This window comes from Colias philodice, chromosome 9, assembly GCF_061535455.1.
Source record: "Colias philodice isolate Cphi_HAF_F1 chromosome 9, ilColPhil1 Martin Lab GWU primary, whole genome shotgun sequence".
Classification (NCBI taxonomy): Eukaryota; Metazoa; Arthropoda; class Insecta; order Lepidoptera; family Pieridae; genus Colias; species Colias philodice.
In genome coordinates, this window is record NC_143094.1 from 7,128,327 (window position 1) to 7,149,070 (window position 20,744).

The following is a 20,744-nucleotide window of genomic DNA, read 5'->3' on the forward strand; positions in this document are numbered from 1 at the left end:
AAATTGAAAGTAATAATTATTCTTCACAGTTTTCTAAACAAATGTTTTTAAAATATTTAACAAGAGCTCAGAAACTCATTTAGCATTGCCAGATAAATTTGTTTAAATAATGTTTCTCGCGTGAATGGCCGGCTGTGGAATTGTCGCATATTTATTAGATAGTGGCAACTCAAATTAATAATTTATTTATATGGGCAACACAAAGCCACAATTCCTTGATTTATCATAAATGTTAGGATTATGTTTGGTTTGTCCTGGATATAAATAGTTTACATTATGTTTCAGTGAGTATAAATGAGTATATAGCAAAAGAATATTAATTAATGTTAAATAATCAACTTTTTCTCAATTATACTGGGAGTGTCATACAGATGCGCTGACCTTCGTTTTGATGCACAACGCACAACAAAGCATCAAATTGACGGCTGCCCTATTTTCACAACAATCTTTGGATAAAACTAAAATATTTGTGCCGTAAATCTCGGGCTTTAATAAATACTAATAATAGATGTGCAACTGTGTTAAGTGTTTATGTGGAAAGTTAAATAATAATGGAAACTGCGACTACGCAAACAACTCCAAATAGTGTGTGTTACATTACCACAGAACCTACTTTCTTTTTGACTTTTAGGATAATTGTAATCAACGTTGGAAAATAACATCAAATATTGTGATCAAGATGAATGAGAGGGATATTCCAAGTGTCCCTATTACAACTTTGGCAGGAGTAGCTAGTTTAACTGACTGTAAGTAATATGCATTCTATATAACATTACCTTGTACATATGTAACTTTGAAAAAATCTAAGTGCTGTCTGGATGGATATAATATAACTTATTGGAGATTGTAATTTAATTAAAAAATAATTCTTGAAAAAAAAAATATTTTTACTTGACATCTAAGAAAATAAACAACATGAGATTTTTTTAAGAATTCATCTACATGAATAGAGTAGATTGCAGTAAATAAAATTGGTAACTTTGGGAAACTTAATAACAACTATAGTGAATTTAATTAAAAAAAAATATATTTATTATACTTTAAATAAGACTTGGCATTTTTGTAAGACATTCACTGCATGTAAGATAATTAGGTAAAAATAATAATCTAAGTTTAGTTTGTGTAGGTATTTTAATAGGATAACTGTTCTTAACAGTTGAACATTGGCAAAATTGTGAGAGTTGTGTATGTACTGAAATTAATAAATTAATTTTAATAGAATAATGTAGGAATTTTAATACTAAATTATATGGCTCAAAGTTTTATGTGCTTTTAGGTTATATAGGTTCAATAAATTATGGATTAGGTGTCTTGCTGAATATTTAACTGGCTTCTTTATATAAACTTATTTCAAGAGAGAAATTTATAGGTAAATAGGTGTACCTATTTACCTATAAATTTCTCTCTATGAGATAGAAGTAGAAATAAAAATTCATACCAATTTTAAATTTCGAATTGTTAGACATTATGGAACAAATAGGATTGCCGATTGATTAATTTTAAAATAAAAATCTGATTTAAATGTAATTTTTCATAAATAATTTTATTAGTTACGGGTTGTATAAGACTCAACCTTTTTTAATATTGCTGATTTAAACATCCTTTTTTATTTAAATTGTTATGTTTTTATGTTTAAATTAATCTAGATAAAATATTTTGATTTGAGAATATGTATAATTTTGGGAATGTCCATTGAAATTGTTTCCTTGCAGTGAAATACATTCATATACTTATTCTGATAAGAAACATTATATACTTAATGCTCATTTATAATAATAATTTATTTAATGTATACATTGATAGTATCATGAAAGTTTATTTATTTTTTACTTTTGTCCATAATATTACTTATAAAATATACTTGTAAATGAATGACATGTTATTCCAGACACTCTGTGGTTATTTGTTTAACTGTCTCATATTTAATGCTCATAAGAGCGTAGACGCACTATGCGGGTAGCCGCATTGCGGGTAGCCGTCCGGCTGACCGCAAGCACAATTATGTACGCAACCGCAGACCGCACAGTGCGCATAGAAATGAATATTACGTACATAATTGTGCTTGCGGTCAGCCGGACGGCTACCCGCAATGCGGTTACCCGCATAGTGCGTATACGCTCTAACATTTCATGTAATAAATATTCATATTGTCACTTTTATTTTTATAACTTCAGAAAGTCCTGGGTAATATTTACTTATGATTTCTACAAATAATATAAATGTAAAAATAAAAATATTGACAACACTTGAACTGTGAAAATTGACTATTAACTAAAATTTTACACAATTCAAGATGTAAACAATTGCTATTTGATCATCCAAGAATTTATTATTCCTTTGTGGCTTTAATTACAATATGTATTTATTTAAAAAATCTAGATAAAAAGGTGAACTAATTTTATAAAAATTACATTTCTGGATGCATAATATTTTTTATCCATTATTATTCTGCCATTGTTCTTTGTAGCTTTTGCTAGAATTACTAAATTTTTTGTTTTTAATAGTGGTACAGTGGTAATGTATGTGTATAGAACTAAGGCTCACAGTTAGAGCGAAGGAATTTAAAGAAATCTCACAGCTTGTCACAGCCATTCATTTATAATTAAAATCATTGTTTACTTATATAATTTAGAATATTAACATTATTACATACTAGCTTTCCGCCCGCGGCTTCGCCCGCGTTTTCAAAGAAAAACCCGTTCCCGTAGGATTTCCGGAATAAAACCTATCCTATGTCCTTTCTCGAGTATCAAAATATCTCTATACCGAATTTCATGCAAATTGGTTCAGTAGTTAAGGTGTGATTGAGTAACAGACAGACAGACAGAGTTACTTTCGCATTTATAATATTAGTATGGATGTAATATGTATTTATATATGCATTAGTATGCTTTTGCTTTCGGTGTTCAATACATTCTGAGGCTTTCTTTGGCTATAATTGAATAGGTGAAATATTTTTCTGGTCTGGAGTTCAATTTTGAAAATATTTGCTGCTGATAAAATATATATTATTATATCCATCAATTAATTTTGTTTTCAGTGTTACCTGTGCTTCCCCTCCCTACACCTTTACCATCAACACTTAACAATAAATCCCAACTTTTTCATCCAAGAGTGGCCGAAGAAGCTGCAATATTACTTGCAACTAGAGATGATAATTTAGTATCATTATTGCTACAATCACTTATGCAAACTTCGGTTCAACATATGTAAGTAAATTTCTATATTGTATGTTTTTCAGAAATAATAATTAGCAAATTAGCAAAATATAATAACATAATACTTTACTTTTTGCAGAGACTTAAAAGATGAAACTATACCAAATGCTGTCAGTCCTGCTCCACAACAATCTACTCCTGAATTGCTAAAGGCAATCCTCAACGTAAATCCCAATGTGTTTGACCAACAGCCATCAAATCACTGGGGCAATCATTTAAATACATCAAAATTTAATGGAATGTCACCATCACCTACTTTTAATTATACATCACATTCTACTGTACATTCAAGCCCATCATCCCACGGCACGGCTGTCCATTCGGGACCCATCCCAAATCAGCAATTACTAGCTTCTCCTTGCCAATCATCTCCACATGTAAACATTGGTTCTCCACCTTCACAAGCCCGACCAGGAAGTCAAGTGAATATAACTGCCCAGAATAACATTTCCCCGCCATGGAATAGTGCTAACCAGTCAAATACATACACAAGCCCTTTGACCAATTCAGCAAACCCACAAAACGGCGGATTCTACAATAGTTTGCTGCAAGAAAATAGAAGTTTTGGAACTAATATTGGTGAAGACAAAGATCCACTGTCTATGTCACCAAACAATATACCTGAACAGCAGCAACTTATGCAGGGTCAAGATAAAGTATTTGGGCAAGGTAATTTTTTCAATTTTCTTTCAATTCATTTAAAAAAATAAATTAAGTAACACACAATATAATATAGAACAGTTAAACAATCTAGTTATATTTTTATTTTAAGTTAATTTAATTGTGTTTGAGTATCTACAAATAAAAATTTAAAAATCTTGTATTTTGAGATTTATCATAAAATTCAATATTTATTCTTGGTTATAAATTTAAAATTATATGTTTCAACAATTTATTTATCTAGAAGGCGGTGGGGTGATGACTGGTCAATCACCAGCTCAAGCTAGCGTAGCGCCATCCCCACTGCGGCAGGAACCTCAAGTGCCTCAACCTTCAATGGGCGCTCCGTACGCGCCGCCACCGGCCACTGCACAAGAAAAAGACCAATCTAAAAGTGCGAGTGCTGTTAATAGTAGATATCCCGTTGTAAAAATTGGCCGGCTCTCTGTAAGTTACTTTACATTTGCTCAATTGAGATTTGAAATGCAAATTTTAAAAACTAATCCAATTTCACTTTTATTACATAAAGGAAGGGTTATTGAAAAAACACGAGTTTACTGGCGACGAAAGAGTGCGAAAAAATAGTACAGTTGAATCAGATTCCGATGATAATACACCATTGAAGGCAAAATCGAAACAAAAGCAAAATACTTCAAAGCCTGTAGATAAAGAAAGAGAGGCAATCGACATGGCTAGAGAAAAAAATTGGGAAGCTGTGAAAAGGAAACATGAAGAAGCCAGTAAAAAGGAAGAAAAAGAAACAGCTATAGGTTGTTCTTATTTAAAATTTAAAATTAATGTTCTAAATTCTAATAAATTCAAGACAAGTCCGAACTTCTAACCATTTTTATTTTTTCAGTACGACCTAAACTACGAAAAGTTGAAAGGAGATTAGTACCTGTATTAGAAATGCTATCTGTAGATGAACTTATGGAAACAAATACTTATCAGAGATTCAATAAACTAATAGATGCTGTTTTTGAAACTATTGATGATGATGTGATAATAACAGAAGAAATGGGTATGTCATTTTGTTTTCAGATGATATTTTTAAACTGAAACAATGAGTGTATATTTTTCCAATTGAAACATATTGTTAAAACCATTTTTATATAACTTCATTTAATTTCAGAGGGTCCAGATATTCCAGAAGAATTGTTATTACCACGTTACCAAATTCAGGAGTTATGCTCAGAAGCAGCAAAGCTCAAAAATCTTGGTGCTATGGAGGCCATTCCAGCAGACAGATTAGTTCGATTATTAAATATATTGGAGAAAAATATAAGAGCTGCTGAAAAAATGTCTCTAGTTGGCGATCCGGTGAGTTTTTATTCCTATACATTTTATGCTACTTATAGAAAATATATATGTTATTAATAAATATTAAATATTGTTATTTTTAGGATGACAGTGAAGAAATGCGGCAGATTTGGTTGGAATCTGCACTGGAAAGAGTAATGTGTGCATCTGATGCGTGTTTAACAGCTCTATATATAATGACATCCCCGAGTATGCCTAAGCGTATATATCTAGAAGATGTTATTGATAGAATTGTTATGTTTATAAAGTTTCAACTTAACAATACCATCTATTGTGTATATGATCCAGTGTACAGTATCCAGATAACTTCTAAGAAAAAAGGTAAGATTTCCTTCCGTTTATAATTTGGTTAAAAATGATAGATATTAAAAACAGAATTTATGTTTTTGTGACTTGAACATAAAAGAGGCTCTACCATAAAATCCATTATCACATTACTTATCTATACTTTACTTCTAAAGGTTTAGAAATAAATAAATACAATATTAAAATTAATATTTACTTACCATGTAAAATTTCACGCAAAATAGGTGCTTGACGTCGAGTTGCGGAGAAATGCCCGTATATTATTTTTTACCATGTAAAATCCTAATCATTCAACTTTTCATCTATGTTACCAACCATTGAAAGACACAATTTTCTTATTATTAATTCACGATTTGTATAACCAAAATAATTGACCATCGAACGTTACCAGTGGACGGTCGCAAGCGTCGCGGCGGCGGTGCGTCCCACGCGAAGCAGCGCAGCGGCAACTCGAACCGTGCGGTGCGCGAGCTGTACACGCACGCGCACGAGTGCGTCACGTTGCTCGGCGAACTGTTCGCGGCCCACCACCTCACGGATACAACGGTGTTACACGCATCCACTGTGGCTGTGTCGCCGTTCTTCGTCGAGAATATAAGTGAACTGCAGCTGTCCGCGCTCAAACTGGTTACTACGGTAAGTGTAAAAAGTTATCCGAGCTAGTCAAAAACTGATATTTATTAATTTATTAATATGATAAGTTCTAAGAAAAGTTTATGTCAAGAAGGAAAAGCTTATGAGGAAATAAAAATATTTTTAATTTATGCAAAAGTAATTTATCTTGAACCTTTTTAGCTAACAAATAAGATGAAAGTTTAAAATTTCGGTTCAATTTATGTAGTCTCGATTTTAAACAGATTCATCATGATATGTGACAAATTTACTATGCAAATAGACAATCATATTTTTACAGGTCGATTAAGGAAAGCTGGCATGTTCACAGTACTCACACTTATATGCAATTTTACTATAAAGTATGTTCAAAAATAAATGCGACTCTAGTTTAAGTGTAGACTTGAATTGTTAAATGGGTGCGTTGTAGATAAGTATACGTATACAAATATAATTATGAAAGCTCTCATAATTTAAATGTAAAATTATAATTTAAAAGTAACTCAATTGATGAACACTAACTATTCTAAATAACGATAAAAACAATACAAATAACACGTGCGCTCACTCCCAAGAAACAAGACAAGCGTAACCCTAGCACGTAAGAGATAAGGCTACATTACAATAAAAGCTATATTGTTCAGCTATGTATGAAAAATTTAACTTACGGCGTTTACATTTTGCTTACAAAACTTATTAAAATTATTACATAATTTAACCTAGATAAAGTAAAAAAAATATTCTAATCCGCGTGCCGCGAAGTATCTCGTCGAATATAGTTAGAAGTATACCTAATGTCTTTGTTTAAATTATATCACCCTGTATTTATAAACAATTGCAAAATAAAAACAATAATTGTCCCCTTCACCCTCATAAGCTAGTTTGCGCGCGAGAGAGACGTGCAGACTTTTCATGATGCGTATGCAGTATGACGTCACGCCGCGCGCGTCTTCACAGACTCTACACATGTGCAATGTGTAAATGTGTTGACGTTCCAGCTCTTCTTAATCGGCATATAACACATAAGTGCGTTTCGGTTCTAATAAGAATTTAACTGTTTGTTCAGATATTCACTAAATACGAGCAACACCGGCGGTTGCTATTGGAGGATATATTGGCGTCGATAGCGCGGATACCGAGTTCCAAACACAACTTGCGATCATTCCAACTGAGCTCGGACCAACACATTCAGATGCTCACAGCGCTTGTGTTGCAACTCGTCCAATGTGTCGTTACACTGCCAGAGACTTTGTGCAAGTCACAAGATAAGGATAAGGAAGTAGAATCTGAGAGTAAAAAGGTAAGGCTGCCAAAATAATTTTTTTTGTAAAGTTGCTGTTTTGAAAGGAAAATTACATGAATAATTTACCATTTGTGCTGTTAATAAATTCTTAATCAAACTTAATTATACATCATTTTTAAATAAATTATATTAAGAATGGCCAAATTAATGCTTTCTCCATTTCAGCATGTTGACAAGGACCTCTTAATAATATCTAGATATGAGGCAGCTATAAGCGTGGGCGGAACATTCCTGACATCATTTTTAAATAAGTGCCGAAGTCGCACGGAAGAAGTAGATTTCAGGCCCCTGTTTGAAAATTTTGTTCATGATTTACTTACGACAGTCAACAAACCAGAATGGCCCGCTACCGAATTATTACTGAGTTTACTTGGAACAATGCTTGTGAGTATTTTATGATTTCATCTGTAAAAATAATTTGATAAATATGTTTAAGTAACAGCTGTATTTACACATTGTTTACATTTTAACGCTGGCTAGATTTTTTGTTCCTGCTCATGACACGCATGACACCCACACAAAAAGGCTGCTTTGAAAAAATTTAAATAAATAAATTATATGATTTTTTGTTTCTTAGGTTAAATATATGTCTGACAAATCGATGGAAATGCCAGTTCGCGTCGCATCATTGGAGTATTTGGGTTTGGTTGCGTCGCGACTCAGGCGAGACAGTGTGCATTCGCGCGCCAAACTGTCTACTATGGACGCAGTTGTTAGGGATATTCGCGCTGAGGAGGAGAAGGATGGATCCCAGGGACATGTAAGTTTAATCCTTATGAAACTTCAATTTAAATGAATGTTCCATACACAAAAAATTTGGGAACCATACTTCCCATTTGAATTTGTAAATTATTTTGATTACACGGAGGGATATCAAATTTGTCTTGGTTGGTGGAGAAGACAAATTTCTTGTCCCTCATTTCTTCAGTTTTCCTTTAAAATAAACATACCTTAAACTTTTAGACCCCTTCCTCTGGATTAGATGAAGATGAACAAAGAACAGAATTCTTACAGAGGGTTTTACTCGATTATTTAGCCATCAATGGACAGAAAGATCAAGCATGGAATTGCGCACGTCATTTTTATATTACTCAGTGGTACAGGGATATGGTTATACAACCTAAAGCGTCACCTACTAAAAAGCCTAAACATAAATCGAAAAAACGGTACAAGGATGAGACGAGTGACGAGGACTCGGATGACGACGAAGAAATGGTAAAAGAATCTAAAAAGAACACTTCAACTGCTGTACTATCTGCGGAAAAGTTTAAAACGATAGAACGGCGGAAAGCTTTTTTCTTAGAAAAAATCAGACCATTTCGCTATCAAGGTGGGACTCAAGTGCAAGTGATGCAATCATACATAGATTATAGTGGAGCAGAGCTAATATCTCAGTACTTAGCGTCCAAGAGATCTTTTTCACAAAGTTTTGATAAATATTTGAGAAAGATTTTAGTAATATTGTGCGAGAACACAATAGCGATTCGAACAAAAGCAATGAAATGCTTGACAATGATAGTTGAAGCGGACCCATCAGTTCTGGCGAGGCCGGACATGCAGATTGGTGTCAATCGCTCCTTTCTCGATCAGTCGACTGCAGTGCGTGAGGCAGCCGTGGACCTTGTCGGCAAGTTTGTTCTCAGTCGGCCCGACCTTATCGACAAGTATTACGGCATGCTTTCGAATAGAATATTGGTAAGTAAACACTATTTAAATTAAAAATTATAATTTAACAGTGCAATATTGATTAAAACTTTCTAAACTTTTCAGGATACGGGTGTTTCTGTAAGGAAAAGAGTGATAAAAATCTTAAAAGATATATGTATAGAATGTCCTGAATTTCCCAAGATACCCGAAATATGTGTAAAAATGATTAGACGAGTTAACGATGAGGAGGGTATCCGGAAATTGGTTATGGAAGTGTTTCAAAACATGTGGTTTACGCCGTGTCCGAACACGGCGCGACCTGGTACACTCGATATGACGACCGCCACAGCAGATCCTTTGACGAGGAAAGTTCTTAACATCACCGATGTTGTTATATCTTCGAGAGATATGGGTTTAGAATGGTTTCAACAATTATTGACAAGTGTAAGTGTTAAAAAATTATAATAATTAGCTGCAACTAAATTTTGTGATAAAGAAGTATATAATATTGTAACTTTCATTTTGTTTCTGCTAGGTGTATATAATATTTTCACATAAGTCCATTTTATTTGAAATGTTATTAATAAAAAAGCATGTTTTCAGTTATTTAAACCTAAAGAGGACAAGGATGATTCGACCAAGATAATTTACCAACCGCCTAAATCGTTATTGGTATCCTGTCAACAGATTGTTGATTGCCTTATTGAACATTTATTACAGTTAGAAGAAACTAGCACTGAGGGTAGGTAGAGAAAACTTTTTCCTAAATTGATGCATATAATTTGTATGGTATTATATAACTTTTTATTTGTAGGAAATGGTTCATCCCAGCGTATATTAGCGTGCCTTTCAACATTACATTTGTTCGCAAAGATAAGGCCTCAGTTGCTGGTTAATCACGCATTGACGCTGCAGCCTTACTTAAGCTTAAAATGTCAGGTAAAATGTTTTTTCTTTATGTTTATGAGTCATTCCCATTGAAGGATTACGTAAAGATTGTCAAAGATTTGAATCTTCTATTATAATATCGATAATTGTATCCTATTGATAGTTTACGAAATTAAATTTTTTGTGTGACCTTTCGAAATGATTTTGTAACATTATAATATTTTAAAATTATAGAATCAGTATGAACAGCAAATAATGTCAACCGTGGCATCCACTTTGGAACTAGTTGTCCCTCTAATGGAGCATCCCAGTGAAGTGTTTCTAGCGCAGTTAGAAGAAGACGCTGTTAAACTGATATTACAGCGCGGCCAACTTGTTATAGCGTCGTGTATAGCCTGCCTCGCTGCCATTGTTAACAATCTTACGCACAATTATAAACTTATAAGAGACGTCTTTAACCAGTATCACAGTGAGTTAATTTGTCCTATTATTATGGACTTTTCTTTTAGTTGAATGTTTTTCTTCTATTTCTATATACAGCTAATCAAACAGGCATTTAACAAGCAATAGAGTTTTGTAACGAATTATTTTCTTGTTAAGGTATTTTACTACAATGGAAACAGGGCTGGCAACGCAATCCTGAAGTGACGCGATCGCTGCACTCGCGACCACATTTTAGAAGAGCTTTATTCATTGTTGGACTTTTACTTAGATATTTTGACTTTACCGACGGTAAAGTGATTGATGGATTGCAGGTACAGTTGATTACAAATTTGTAAAAGGTGAAATGAAATATTTATGTACAAATTTTTTATTTTTTTTTATTTATAGCCTTTATTGCCAATACAGGTTACATTTTTACTTATTAACTAAAATTAAATTGCTTTGTGTGTGTTGGCGTGTCCTTGTGACACAAAGGCCTCTTCCAACTTCTTCCACTCGACACGTTCTTTCGCCTTCCGTAGCCAGAGCGGCCCAGCCACTCTCCTTATCTCATCCGACCACCTTTTTCTTTGTCTTCCTCTTTTTCTTTTAGCATGTGCAAATAATCGTATGTACAAATAATCGTATTTAAATTACATGTATTTTTTACAGAGTGACATCAAGGAACAAGTGTATAGCACGCTGATGTTTTTCGTTAATTTAGAAGACGAGGATTTTGTATCTCACACACTGAAAGCGCTCGGATCAGTGTGCGTCAGGCATTACGAATTTATGCTTCGGCCTGAGCTGAAGGAGTTTTATCATCACCTTTTAACGTCAGATCTTGCGCCTATCGAGATGAAAGCGGATGTGCTTAGAAATATCGAAATGTACTTACAGGAAGAGGAGCAAAGAATGATAAGACAAGATAGAGAATGTGAGTTTTATATTTTATTAGTTTGAAATTAATTTTACGAAATAAGATTGAGTTGAAGCATGTTGCTGCAAATGCTTTGATTCTATATTGCATCATAAATTGTAGCTTTTCGCTAACAAAAAATGTCTGCATGCAACTGAATAAGCAATTATTGCCCCTATAAATAAAACTAACCTTTATATACAGGGTCAAAAAGATCTAAAATGGAGAATCTTAAGGAAATGGGTGATGTGTCATCTGGAATGGCATCAACTGTGATTCAGTTATACCTCAAAGAGATCTTGGGTTCGTTCCTGCACTTGAGCACTACGGTGCGATCAAGCGCTATGAAGGTAGTGCAGTTGGTGCTTGCGCAGGGTTTAGTGCATCCAGTACAGGTAATGTAATTTATTTAAATTAAAGTGTTTATTATTATTGTTTATTTATCTTGTTAGTAAGGCGCAACCTTCGTCCTTCTGAATAAGCTGTAGTTTTGAAAAAATGACTATTCATGAGGACTTGTTAAAAATTTACTTGAATAAAAATACTTTGTGGTAATTGTATTGTTTTTTACGATTATTTCAAAATGCAAAGTAAGACTTGTCTCCATAGATTTGTGGACGTGAAAAAAACACTCATTGAAAGTTTCATCTAAAATTAGTAAGTAGTAATCTTAGTAATATTTAATTAATATAAACTTTTTTTTTTCAGATTGTTCCATATTTAATATGTATGAGCACGGATACAGAAATTACGGTCTCACATACAGCTGATAAAAACCTGCAAGAAATTGACAAGAAATATCCGGGCTTTATTCACATGAAAGCTCAACTAGGAATTAAACTTTCCTATCAATTACAGAAAATTTTACAGTCTGATAACAAAGGAGTTATTCGAGGATTTAGGTAAGATATAGCTTTATATTTGTACTTCAAAATTTCGTAAAATTTGATTTACTACAAATTACAATCAACTTCTTTACAAAATTAGAAATTCCGTGTCATGATTTTATTTATATTTTTAGGAAAAAAGAGCAAGACGATTTACCCTCATCATTAAATGGATTTTTATATTCATTATTACGAAATACGAGACCGCAAAGAAGAGCGCTTGTTTTGTCATTATTAAAACAATTCGATGACGCTTCGGTAATTATATTGTTTTCTTTTAGTTCTATGTGAAAATGTATTTAATATTTGTAAAATATTATAATGTATAATTTGTATATTTACAGACTGCGCCGTTGGATCAGATGCTCTTTTTGGCTGACAACTTGAGCTACTTTCCATATCAAGTTCAAGATGAACCTTTGTTTATTATACACCATATTGATATTATTATTTCTACGTCGGGATCCAATTTATTACAGCTTTTTCGTGAGGTATGATAACTTATTTTTTTATGAATAAAATAATACTTCCACATTACTAGCCGGCTTCGCCATCTTAAGCAAAAAACAATCGATCATGAGGCGGGAGATAAACCCACAACTATTCGCTGTAGCGTGACGATGCCTGAAGGCTTGGCATCGTCATCCCCAATCGAATTACATACTTCTACTTTTTCGATTTAATGTGCCTTACTCCATGCTATCTATTGAAATCTGCGCTTTGATCGACCTTTTTCTAGTCTTTAAACTTATAAACATTTTAAGGTATAAAACTACAAATAAATTTTTTACATCTCGTTTAGCCAGTGTTGGAATTTGCTCTATTTAACCATTATCTCCTAGGGTATGGCTTGTGAGGTTACTACACTACTAATTAAAAAAAAACTAACATTTAATCTTTAATGTACCAGGGTTTAATAAAAACGAACGTGGAGGAGAAGGAGCCGCTCGACGAGGAGGAGGACGAGGAGGAGGCGGAGGCGCTGCTGGCGCGCGTGCCGGACGACGCGCGGCCGCTGCGGGACGCCATGCGACAGGCGCGCGGCTGCCTGCTGCTGCTCGTGCTCAAGCAGCACCTCAAGCAGCTGTACGGGCTCACTGACGCGTGAGTACTGCGGGACGGGGGGCGGAGGCGCTGCTTTATGCATTTTACAAAAACCCCTGAAGACCTTTTTTAGATTTATTTTTGAATTTGAACTTTTTTTTTAGTTCGGTTTAGATATTTTTAAAATTATTTTGCTGTACAGGATTAAAGTGCGTTACATCTTAGGCCACATCTTAGCTTTCCATCAGGCAAGATTGTGGTCAAGCACTTCCCTATCTAGTATATATTTAAAAAAATGTGTATTTTATTGTTTTTAATGATCGATAGATTGTCATAGAGACTTGTGATTTGCCTTACAAGATATCAGTGCAAAACTGTATAGCTCTAATACAAATATAAATTTCTAAAAAAGGAAGATCTGTTGTTTATTGAGATTTTTAACGATGAGGTTATTTAAAAATTTAGACTGATGTGTGTTAATCTGTCATTGCATTTAAATATCGCCATACAGGTTGCACTTAAAATATATTGTACTTGTGTTGTAGGAAAATAAACCAGTACTCCCCGTCGGAGAACGTGAAGGTGTACGAGAAGGCGATATCGCGGCGGCACGCGCCGCAGTTCGAGCCCAAGGCGACGATGGCGCAGCTGCAGGAGGGCGACGTGGACGACGACCTGGACGAGCGGGGCCGGCGGCGACTCGTCGACGACTATCTAGAGGTACGTGTTGTCATTTGTTTCACTGTTTCATATAGAATTTGTCTATTAATGCTTTTTTTCTTCTTTATTAATAATTAATAATTTAATTTAAAGGTTATTAAAAAAAATTTAAAGGATATGGGAAATTTTGTCCCAAATGTGGCAAAAAGATGCTGGTTCGAATCCCGCTTGGTGATAGAATCATTTTTATTATTTTAAAATTTTGCATTTAGGAAGCTTTTCAATACTGTTGAAATAAATATGATGAAAGATACCAGATATGTATATTTTAGCTAATATTCTTGTGAAATAAAATATATGTATGTAATTAGTATGCAACTACTGATACATTTCAATTTTCAAGACGAAGATAAAAGGCGTGTTTTGCACATGGCAATGTGATTTTTGTGTTACTTTTGTTCTGGAAATGCATATGTTATGTTTTATCATGCCTATCAGGAAGACTCCTCGCAGTTTTATGACTAGTAAAAGTAGTGTTTCATCAAATAAATGCTTAATTGTGTTTCCATTTCAGTTTAAGCAGTTGATGTTGAAGTTCGACCCGGAGGAAGAGGAGGACGAGGAGGCGAGCGCGGCGCCGGCGGCGGGCGGTGCGGGGGCGGGGGCGGCGGGCGCGGGGGCGGGGGGAGCGGGCAGCAGCAAGAGCGCGCCGCCGCCCGCCGCGCCGCCGCCCGCCACCTAGTGACAGTGCGCGCCCTCACAGTGAGAGGACACTATTATACAATATGTACGCACTGATATACATTCTGCTCGCTGCGGCCGCGCGCCCCCCCGACTGTGCTATGTTACGTTTGTGTTGTGAAGTGAAGTGGCGGACGTGTCTCACTCGGAACGCGTGCACGATTCGGAACGTTGTCGAAAACGGAGTGTCGAACGTGTTTATGACGATTCATCGGTGCGAACCCTTATGTTGTATTTATTTCGACGGCCCGCGACAAAGTGCGCGCGGATTATGGGCGCGGCCCCCGTGTTCGATCCGTTTGCAATATTGTAATCTCTTAGTGAATCACCGGCGATGTTGTTTGTCATGAATTGTTAGAACTTTTTTACACGACAACGTTGAATATTTAGCGACGATTGCAGACGGATTGAATATGGGGGCCGGCTGTCACTTGAAATGTAACGTCGCTCATTTTGTAATGCAGCCAATCTCAAAAACCCAAGCTTTCGATTTCATTTATGAAAGTGATTCGAAGCTATACGTTAAAACGAAACATTAGAGTGATGATAAATTCTAAATGCATTCGCTGCGTTACATAATGAGCGACGATGTAAGATTCCGTTTTGTTACGAAAGTCTTGTGTGTAGATAATTTCTATGAAGAATAAATTATATTATGTAACATTTCCGAATGAGCGTCGCGAGCCGCGACTGACACTAACGTGTAGGTCAATTTGTTGTCGTGCGTCGCCGCGACCGGTACAAGGAATAGAGTGCATAATTTTTATACGTATCGGCGTCTATGTAATATAGATATAAAAGATTTATGTTGAATATGGAGGATACTGCAATATGCTGCATTTCGATAAATAAGAGAACATTAAAGTTACACGGATAGATTTTTATTTTTATTTAATTTTTTTCTATTTATTGCCCTTGTTATTTATTACCTTGATCGAAGAACAAATGCTAAAGTATGAAAATATAAATTGATACATTATTACATTTTATTTCTTAATTAATATTTATATCACATCTTAAACCAATTATTATTGTATTAATACAGTTGTTTCTTTTATAAATGTTCCACAATACAAATATTATCACAAAATTAGTTTTAGTACATATGTTTTTAGTATAATTACAGTATTATTTTGTTAATTTAATTGACATAATTATTGCCGCCTATTAACCGGAGTTCATTTTAGCCTGCCTTTCTTCAGATATCGAAAATTTATTACAAAGGAAAAATATGAGAGATTCTGATGTCGGTTTTATCTTTCCTTCTGCGAAGAGACGCTTGATGTTGCGAATCTGTTTCTTGTGAGGGTACTCTTTAGTTTTTTGGTCCTCCTGAAATAAAAAAATAATAATATAATGAGCTCTCATAATATTTGGTATAAGAGAACATGTAAGAGTACACAAAATTCTCAAAAACCATGAAGTACACACATTCACATTAAATTATAATTGATTGGATGCATATACGAGCCAGACGCAACTCATAAGCTACAGTTTTGTCACATACAATTATTTTGATAATTGAAGAATTACGCAAATTCATAAATTAAAAAGTATAACCATTATAGAGATTGTCTAATCTAAAAATGAACGCCCTTCCACTAAACTTAATTGTTTCAATGAGTGAGGACAAATAATTATTGAACCACTTTTATATGTGTGCGCGCGGCGATTCTACTGCAAACTTTGACTTTCGCGCACTGATTTGTCAACTAATCGGGCGATCAGTTCAGGTGCCTAGCATTGTATGGCGGGGAGAGTGCGCTATGTACGGAATGACACGTCCGTTCTGTCGTGCATCGCGTCATTTATGCACTAGTTGGCCAACTGGTCCTGTCGTTCGGGCATGGACAGGACTGGAGGACTGAACGACCAATGAGGCAGACCAATTTGTGTGTATTGCGTCTATACACGTACTTTGAATGTGAGCGTAAACACAGTGGAGGGGCGTTCATTTTTAGATTAGACAATCTTTACCTAATAATCCATCCTATTATATCACTGAAACAACTAGACTGGATGCCGCATACATCAAAAATATTGCAATTAATCATTAAAAACACTACATTTGTTTTCGTATCATCTGATAAGAATCTATACTAATATAATAAAGCTGAAGTTTGTTTGTTAGAACGCGCTAATCTCAGGAACTACTGGACCGATTTGAAAAATTCTTTCGATTTTAGATAGTCCATTTTTCGGGGATGGCTATAGCCATATAGCCATAGCCTATAAGGCTATATATATATCATTACGCGCCTACAGGAGCGGAGCAATGTGGGTAAAACCGCGAGGCACAGCTAGTAACTTAATAATTATACCTAATATAGCGTGATTGAAATTATATTGTAACTATTGAAAAAAACATTTTTAATGTTTTCCTATGATAACTAATTTAACTAACTTAAATATATTTTTACGGGAATAATTTCAATGGTCAATCATGGAAAACACTACATAACATATACCTCGTCATCCTTAACGGGTTGTTCTTCGTTGTTCGCTTCATCCCACATGACGGGGTGCCACGATCTGCGCACGGCCTTCTCGGGCGGGACGAGTGGCTGCGGCGGTCTCAGCGGCAGCGAGTGCACGTCCACGTAGCTCACGTCGTCATACGATATAGCTTCTCCGCTCATTGTCTGTAAACAATTGTACCACATGAAAAACGTGATATTACATAAAACTGACTATCGTAACTTTCTAACTACATAATATATTAATACTAGCTTCCGCCCGCGGCTTCGCCCGCGTGGTGTTTTTTCGCAATAAAAGTTAGCCTAACATAACAACTTTCTCAGACTCTAAAGATTTGTCTGTGCCAAATTTCAATCAAAATCTGTTGAGAGGTTTAAGCGGGAAAACGTAGCAGACAGACAGACTAGAGTTACTTTCGCATTTATAATATTAGTAGGGATAAGTGGATAAGTAAATCAAATGGTACACGTAAAATTAATTATCATTATTTTCTAATTAGTACTATTATTATTGCGGAAGTAACTCTGTCTGTCTTGTCTCTTCGTAAACACTCAACCACTAAACCGATTTAGTGACCATTGTGAGATTATATATTTTGTGACAATAATAAATGGGAGGATTATGTAAAAGTATAGAAGTTTATTACCATTATTATATTTTTAGTGTTCCGAATCGCAAAATAAAGAAACGTCTGTCTGTCTGCTAATATTTGAAGTTAAACTTATGAATTTATTTTAAGTTTATTTCATGTGTTGTAGTTGGTTGTAGCTTGTAGTATAGTAACTTGTGTGGTTGCGTACCATTTTTCGTTGGAAATAATATAATCAATTTTCAGATGTTTTCTTTTTAAAATTTTATTATATAAACAACATATTGTGTGAGACTAACAAAACGAACCCGCGGGCAAAAGCAAGTATTTCTTTAGCTAAGTGTTATTATGGTAGAGACAGCTACATCACTGACAAGTCACAAGCATCATCTCTTCTGCGAAGATCCATAAGAACATACAATAGATTATATTCACATTGTCGTTTATAATATTACCTAGTAGTTTTAAATTGAGAAATATTATCGAATTTCCATTACATTTTACAGTAAAATAAATTATATTCTTACCCTTTATTGTATTTATTGATGAAGTATCTGATCCATCATAAAAACATTCTTTACGGCCTGAGCACAGCGAGCGTGTTCAAGAAATATTATAAAGAACTTTGTATATAGAAGATTTATTATCCTGTATTTTGCTAATTAATTTCGGAAGGCGTGTTTAAGTTCCGTGATGCGTCATTTAAACGCTCAGTCGTTCATATCGACGATATCAAGACATCAAACAACCTTTAAACTTTTCTTATGATTGCCTATTGTTCCAGGACGTCTTTGAAACGGCTGAACCTATTTAATTTATACTTACTTGATGATGACGAAATTATAAAGATGAAGACTTCGTTTGTTTAAACGCGCTAATCTCAGGAACTACTGGTCCGATTTGAAAATTTTGGTGTTAGATAGCTCATCTATCGAGGATGGCCATATATGTATATCATTACGCTAAGACCAACAGCAACGGAGCCACGCGGGTGAAACCACGAAGCGCAGATAGTTTATCATCAAAGTCCTTTGTCTATTGCACGCCTCATAAGCGAAGCGTTGAGGTGGGTACTACTGTCACTTCGCGCAAAACATCTGATTTTTCAAACTTAAAATGTCTTTATGTATCATACATTGCACTTGTAAGATAATACATACACACACATATTAAGAAAAAACACTATTTTTAACGTTCATGATATTTTTGATGTCATTTTTGTTATTTAAACTAGTTAAAAAACAGTTTAAAAAAGTTCTGTCTTGGACGTCCGTGTGTCTGTATGTGCGGATCCTTTTTCTTGTTAACCGATAGCGACCGAAATACTTTACTAATCGAGTCTTTTTTTTTCTCTTACGCTTGAGTATGCTCAGGAATAGAACCCTTTCATTTTTCAGGGTCTGATTCGATGTGGTTTAATTGTTATTAAATAAACAAAAATAATAATTAATAAATAATTATCAAAAAAAATTATGAGGCGTGCACTTTTGGATTTTCCAAACTATTTTCAAATATAATAATTCGTTTCAATTATTATAATATTCGCTAATAATTCGTATTTCCCATATTCCATCATGCGATTATTTTTAGGTAAGAGGTTAAGCGGCCTTATGCCACCCACAATTTTTATGTTTGTAAAATATAATGAGTTATTATAACTAGTACCACAGACTAGTACCCCGTTTTATAAACCGGGGCTAACCGCTAACTGCTGTGATCTCAATTTATTATTTAATAAATAATTCGAACCCTTTTAAGCCTTTCAGATCATCTATTTCTAATTGATTACCATTAATTAATTTATTGGCATCGAATGATTAGACAGATATATTTAATACCGAACGGTATTTACGATGCACATGTTCGAACACTGTTAAACATTCTAGGCTTTACTGAGAGGCCAACGCTTGATGGTACAAAAATAAACACAGCCATGCTGTAAGAAACAACTACGCAATTTAATTGTATTGGATATTTGGCACAGATACAAGAAATCATTTTTCGACATCGTCACTTGAACGATTTCTTATAACTATTTTAAATTGGATCATTTCGTAAATATCAATCAATACTTAGATACCTACTTATTATAAATGAATCTAAAGTAGGTAGGTAAGTTATTTATTAACATTTCTAAGGCTGAATTATTTGCGTAATTTAAAATTGGGTTGTAAGTAAATATTTTGGTACCTACCTACCTCAAATCTAAAAGAGATTTAAACAAACAAATTTTTAGTTTATATCATGGACCACAAAAATCTAAAATAAAAAGTTTTCTTACAGACTCAAAATACTTACGAATGAAACTTGTAAATAAAAGGTTTTAACGGCGTTTGAAAAACGCTCTACCACGCTCTACGTTGTAAAGGTACATACAATTTACTTCCAAATATATTATGGAACTTATCATTTAATAAACCTCTAGGCTCTTACAGAATTTTGTTTTTGATCCTACGAAGTCTCTAGGTACCGGCTAAACTAAAACTAAACTTTTATCTTGTCAGAGTAACATTTATATTTTTATTGAATGTAACTAGGTAGTTAGTAACTAAATGTTTTTTTTTACATTTTTATTAGTTATTATCATAGAGTTACATATTATACTTACTTATATTTTTTTCTTTACTACCTAAGTAAGTAGGTACTACTTTTACGAAACATTTTTTTTTCTTTCTTAATAAAATATTTTTATATGATATGATAACAATTATAAGAAGATACTTTTAATCCTAATAAGTGAAGAGTACTTTATCTCTTGTTAAAAATAGTAGCCGCTGCAGCGTAGTTAGCTTTTATTTAACACAAATATGCCCCAAACATTTTTTACATACCTACCTATATTGTTTATAACAATGCAATTCAATATTTACTCACAATTTCAGTCTTCAGTTTAAAATTACACCACACAACTTTTCTTAATGCCTCTTTCAATACAACAAACAATTCCACGTACGAATCTGGTTGATGTATTAATAGCTTCAATATCACCGCTTATTTGAGTTAACAAAAGAGTGAATTGACGCATGTACGAATTACTACTGATGTTAAT

General features: G+C 34.1%; 2 protein-coding genes across 3 annotated transcripts; one reads left to right on the top strand and one right to left on the bottom strand.

Annotated features, from left to right (window-relative positions):
- The first annotated feature begins 178 nt into the window (after nt 1-178).
- On the top strand, nt 179-15,518 carry Nipped-B (Nipped-B cohesin loading factor). The gene is made up of 27 exons (XM_089699239.1): nt 179-284; nt 632-746; nt 3,041-3,209; nt 3,298-3,887; nt 4,123-4,325; nt 4,408-4,648; nt 4,738-4,899; nt 5,011-5,198; nt 5,282-5,519; nt 5,896-6,140; nt 7,183-7,416; nt 7,585-7,803; nt 7,997-8,179; nt 8,383-9,114; nt 9,190-9,510; nt 9,670-9,808; nt 9,881-10,005; nt 10,189-10,423; nt 10,555-10,709; nt 11,050-11,314; nt 11,501-11,691; nt 12,005-12,198; nt 12,318-12,441; nt 12,528-12,674; nt 13,094-13,287; nt 13,773-13,947; nt 14,462-15,518. Exons 2-27 carry the CDS (start codon nt 680-682, stop codon nt 14,627-14,629), a joined length of 5,904 nt encoding a protein of 1,967 aa, XP_089555365.1. The 5' UTR covers nt 179-284; nt 632-679; the 3' UTR covers nt 14,630-15,518.
- LOC149485906 (uncharacterized) lies at nt 15,488-20,737 on the bottom strand. Of its 2 annotated transcripts, none has more exons than XM_089699247.1 (3): nt 20,570-20,737; nt 17,097-17,270; nt 15,488-15,960 (listed from the first exon to the last, which is right to left on the bottom strand). In XM_089699247.1, exons 2-3 carry the CDS (start codon nt 17,265-17,267, stop codon nt 15,796-15,798), a joined length of 336 nt encoding a protein of 111 aa, XP_089555373.1. In that variant the 5' UTR covers nt 17,268-17,270; nt 20,570-20,737; the 3' UTR covers nt 15,488-15,795. The 2 variants fall into 2 exon arrangements, with proteins under 2 accessions (XP_089555373.1, XP_089555372.1); XM_089699246.1 differs by lacking the exon at nt 20,570-20,737 and adding an exon at nt 19,485-19,500 and having other exon boundaries at nt 15,488-15,957.
- Between the last annotated feature and the right edge of the window lie 7 nt (nt 20,738-20,744).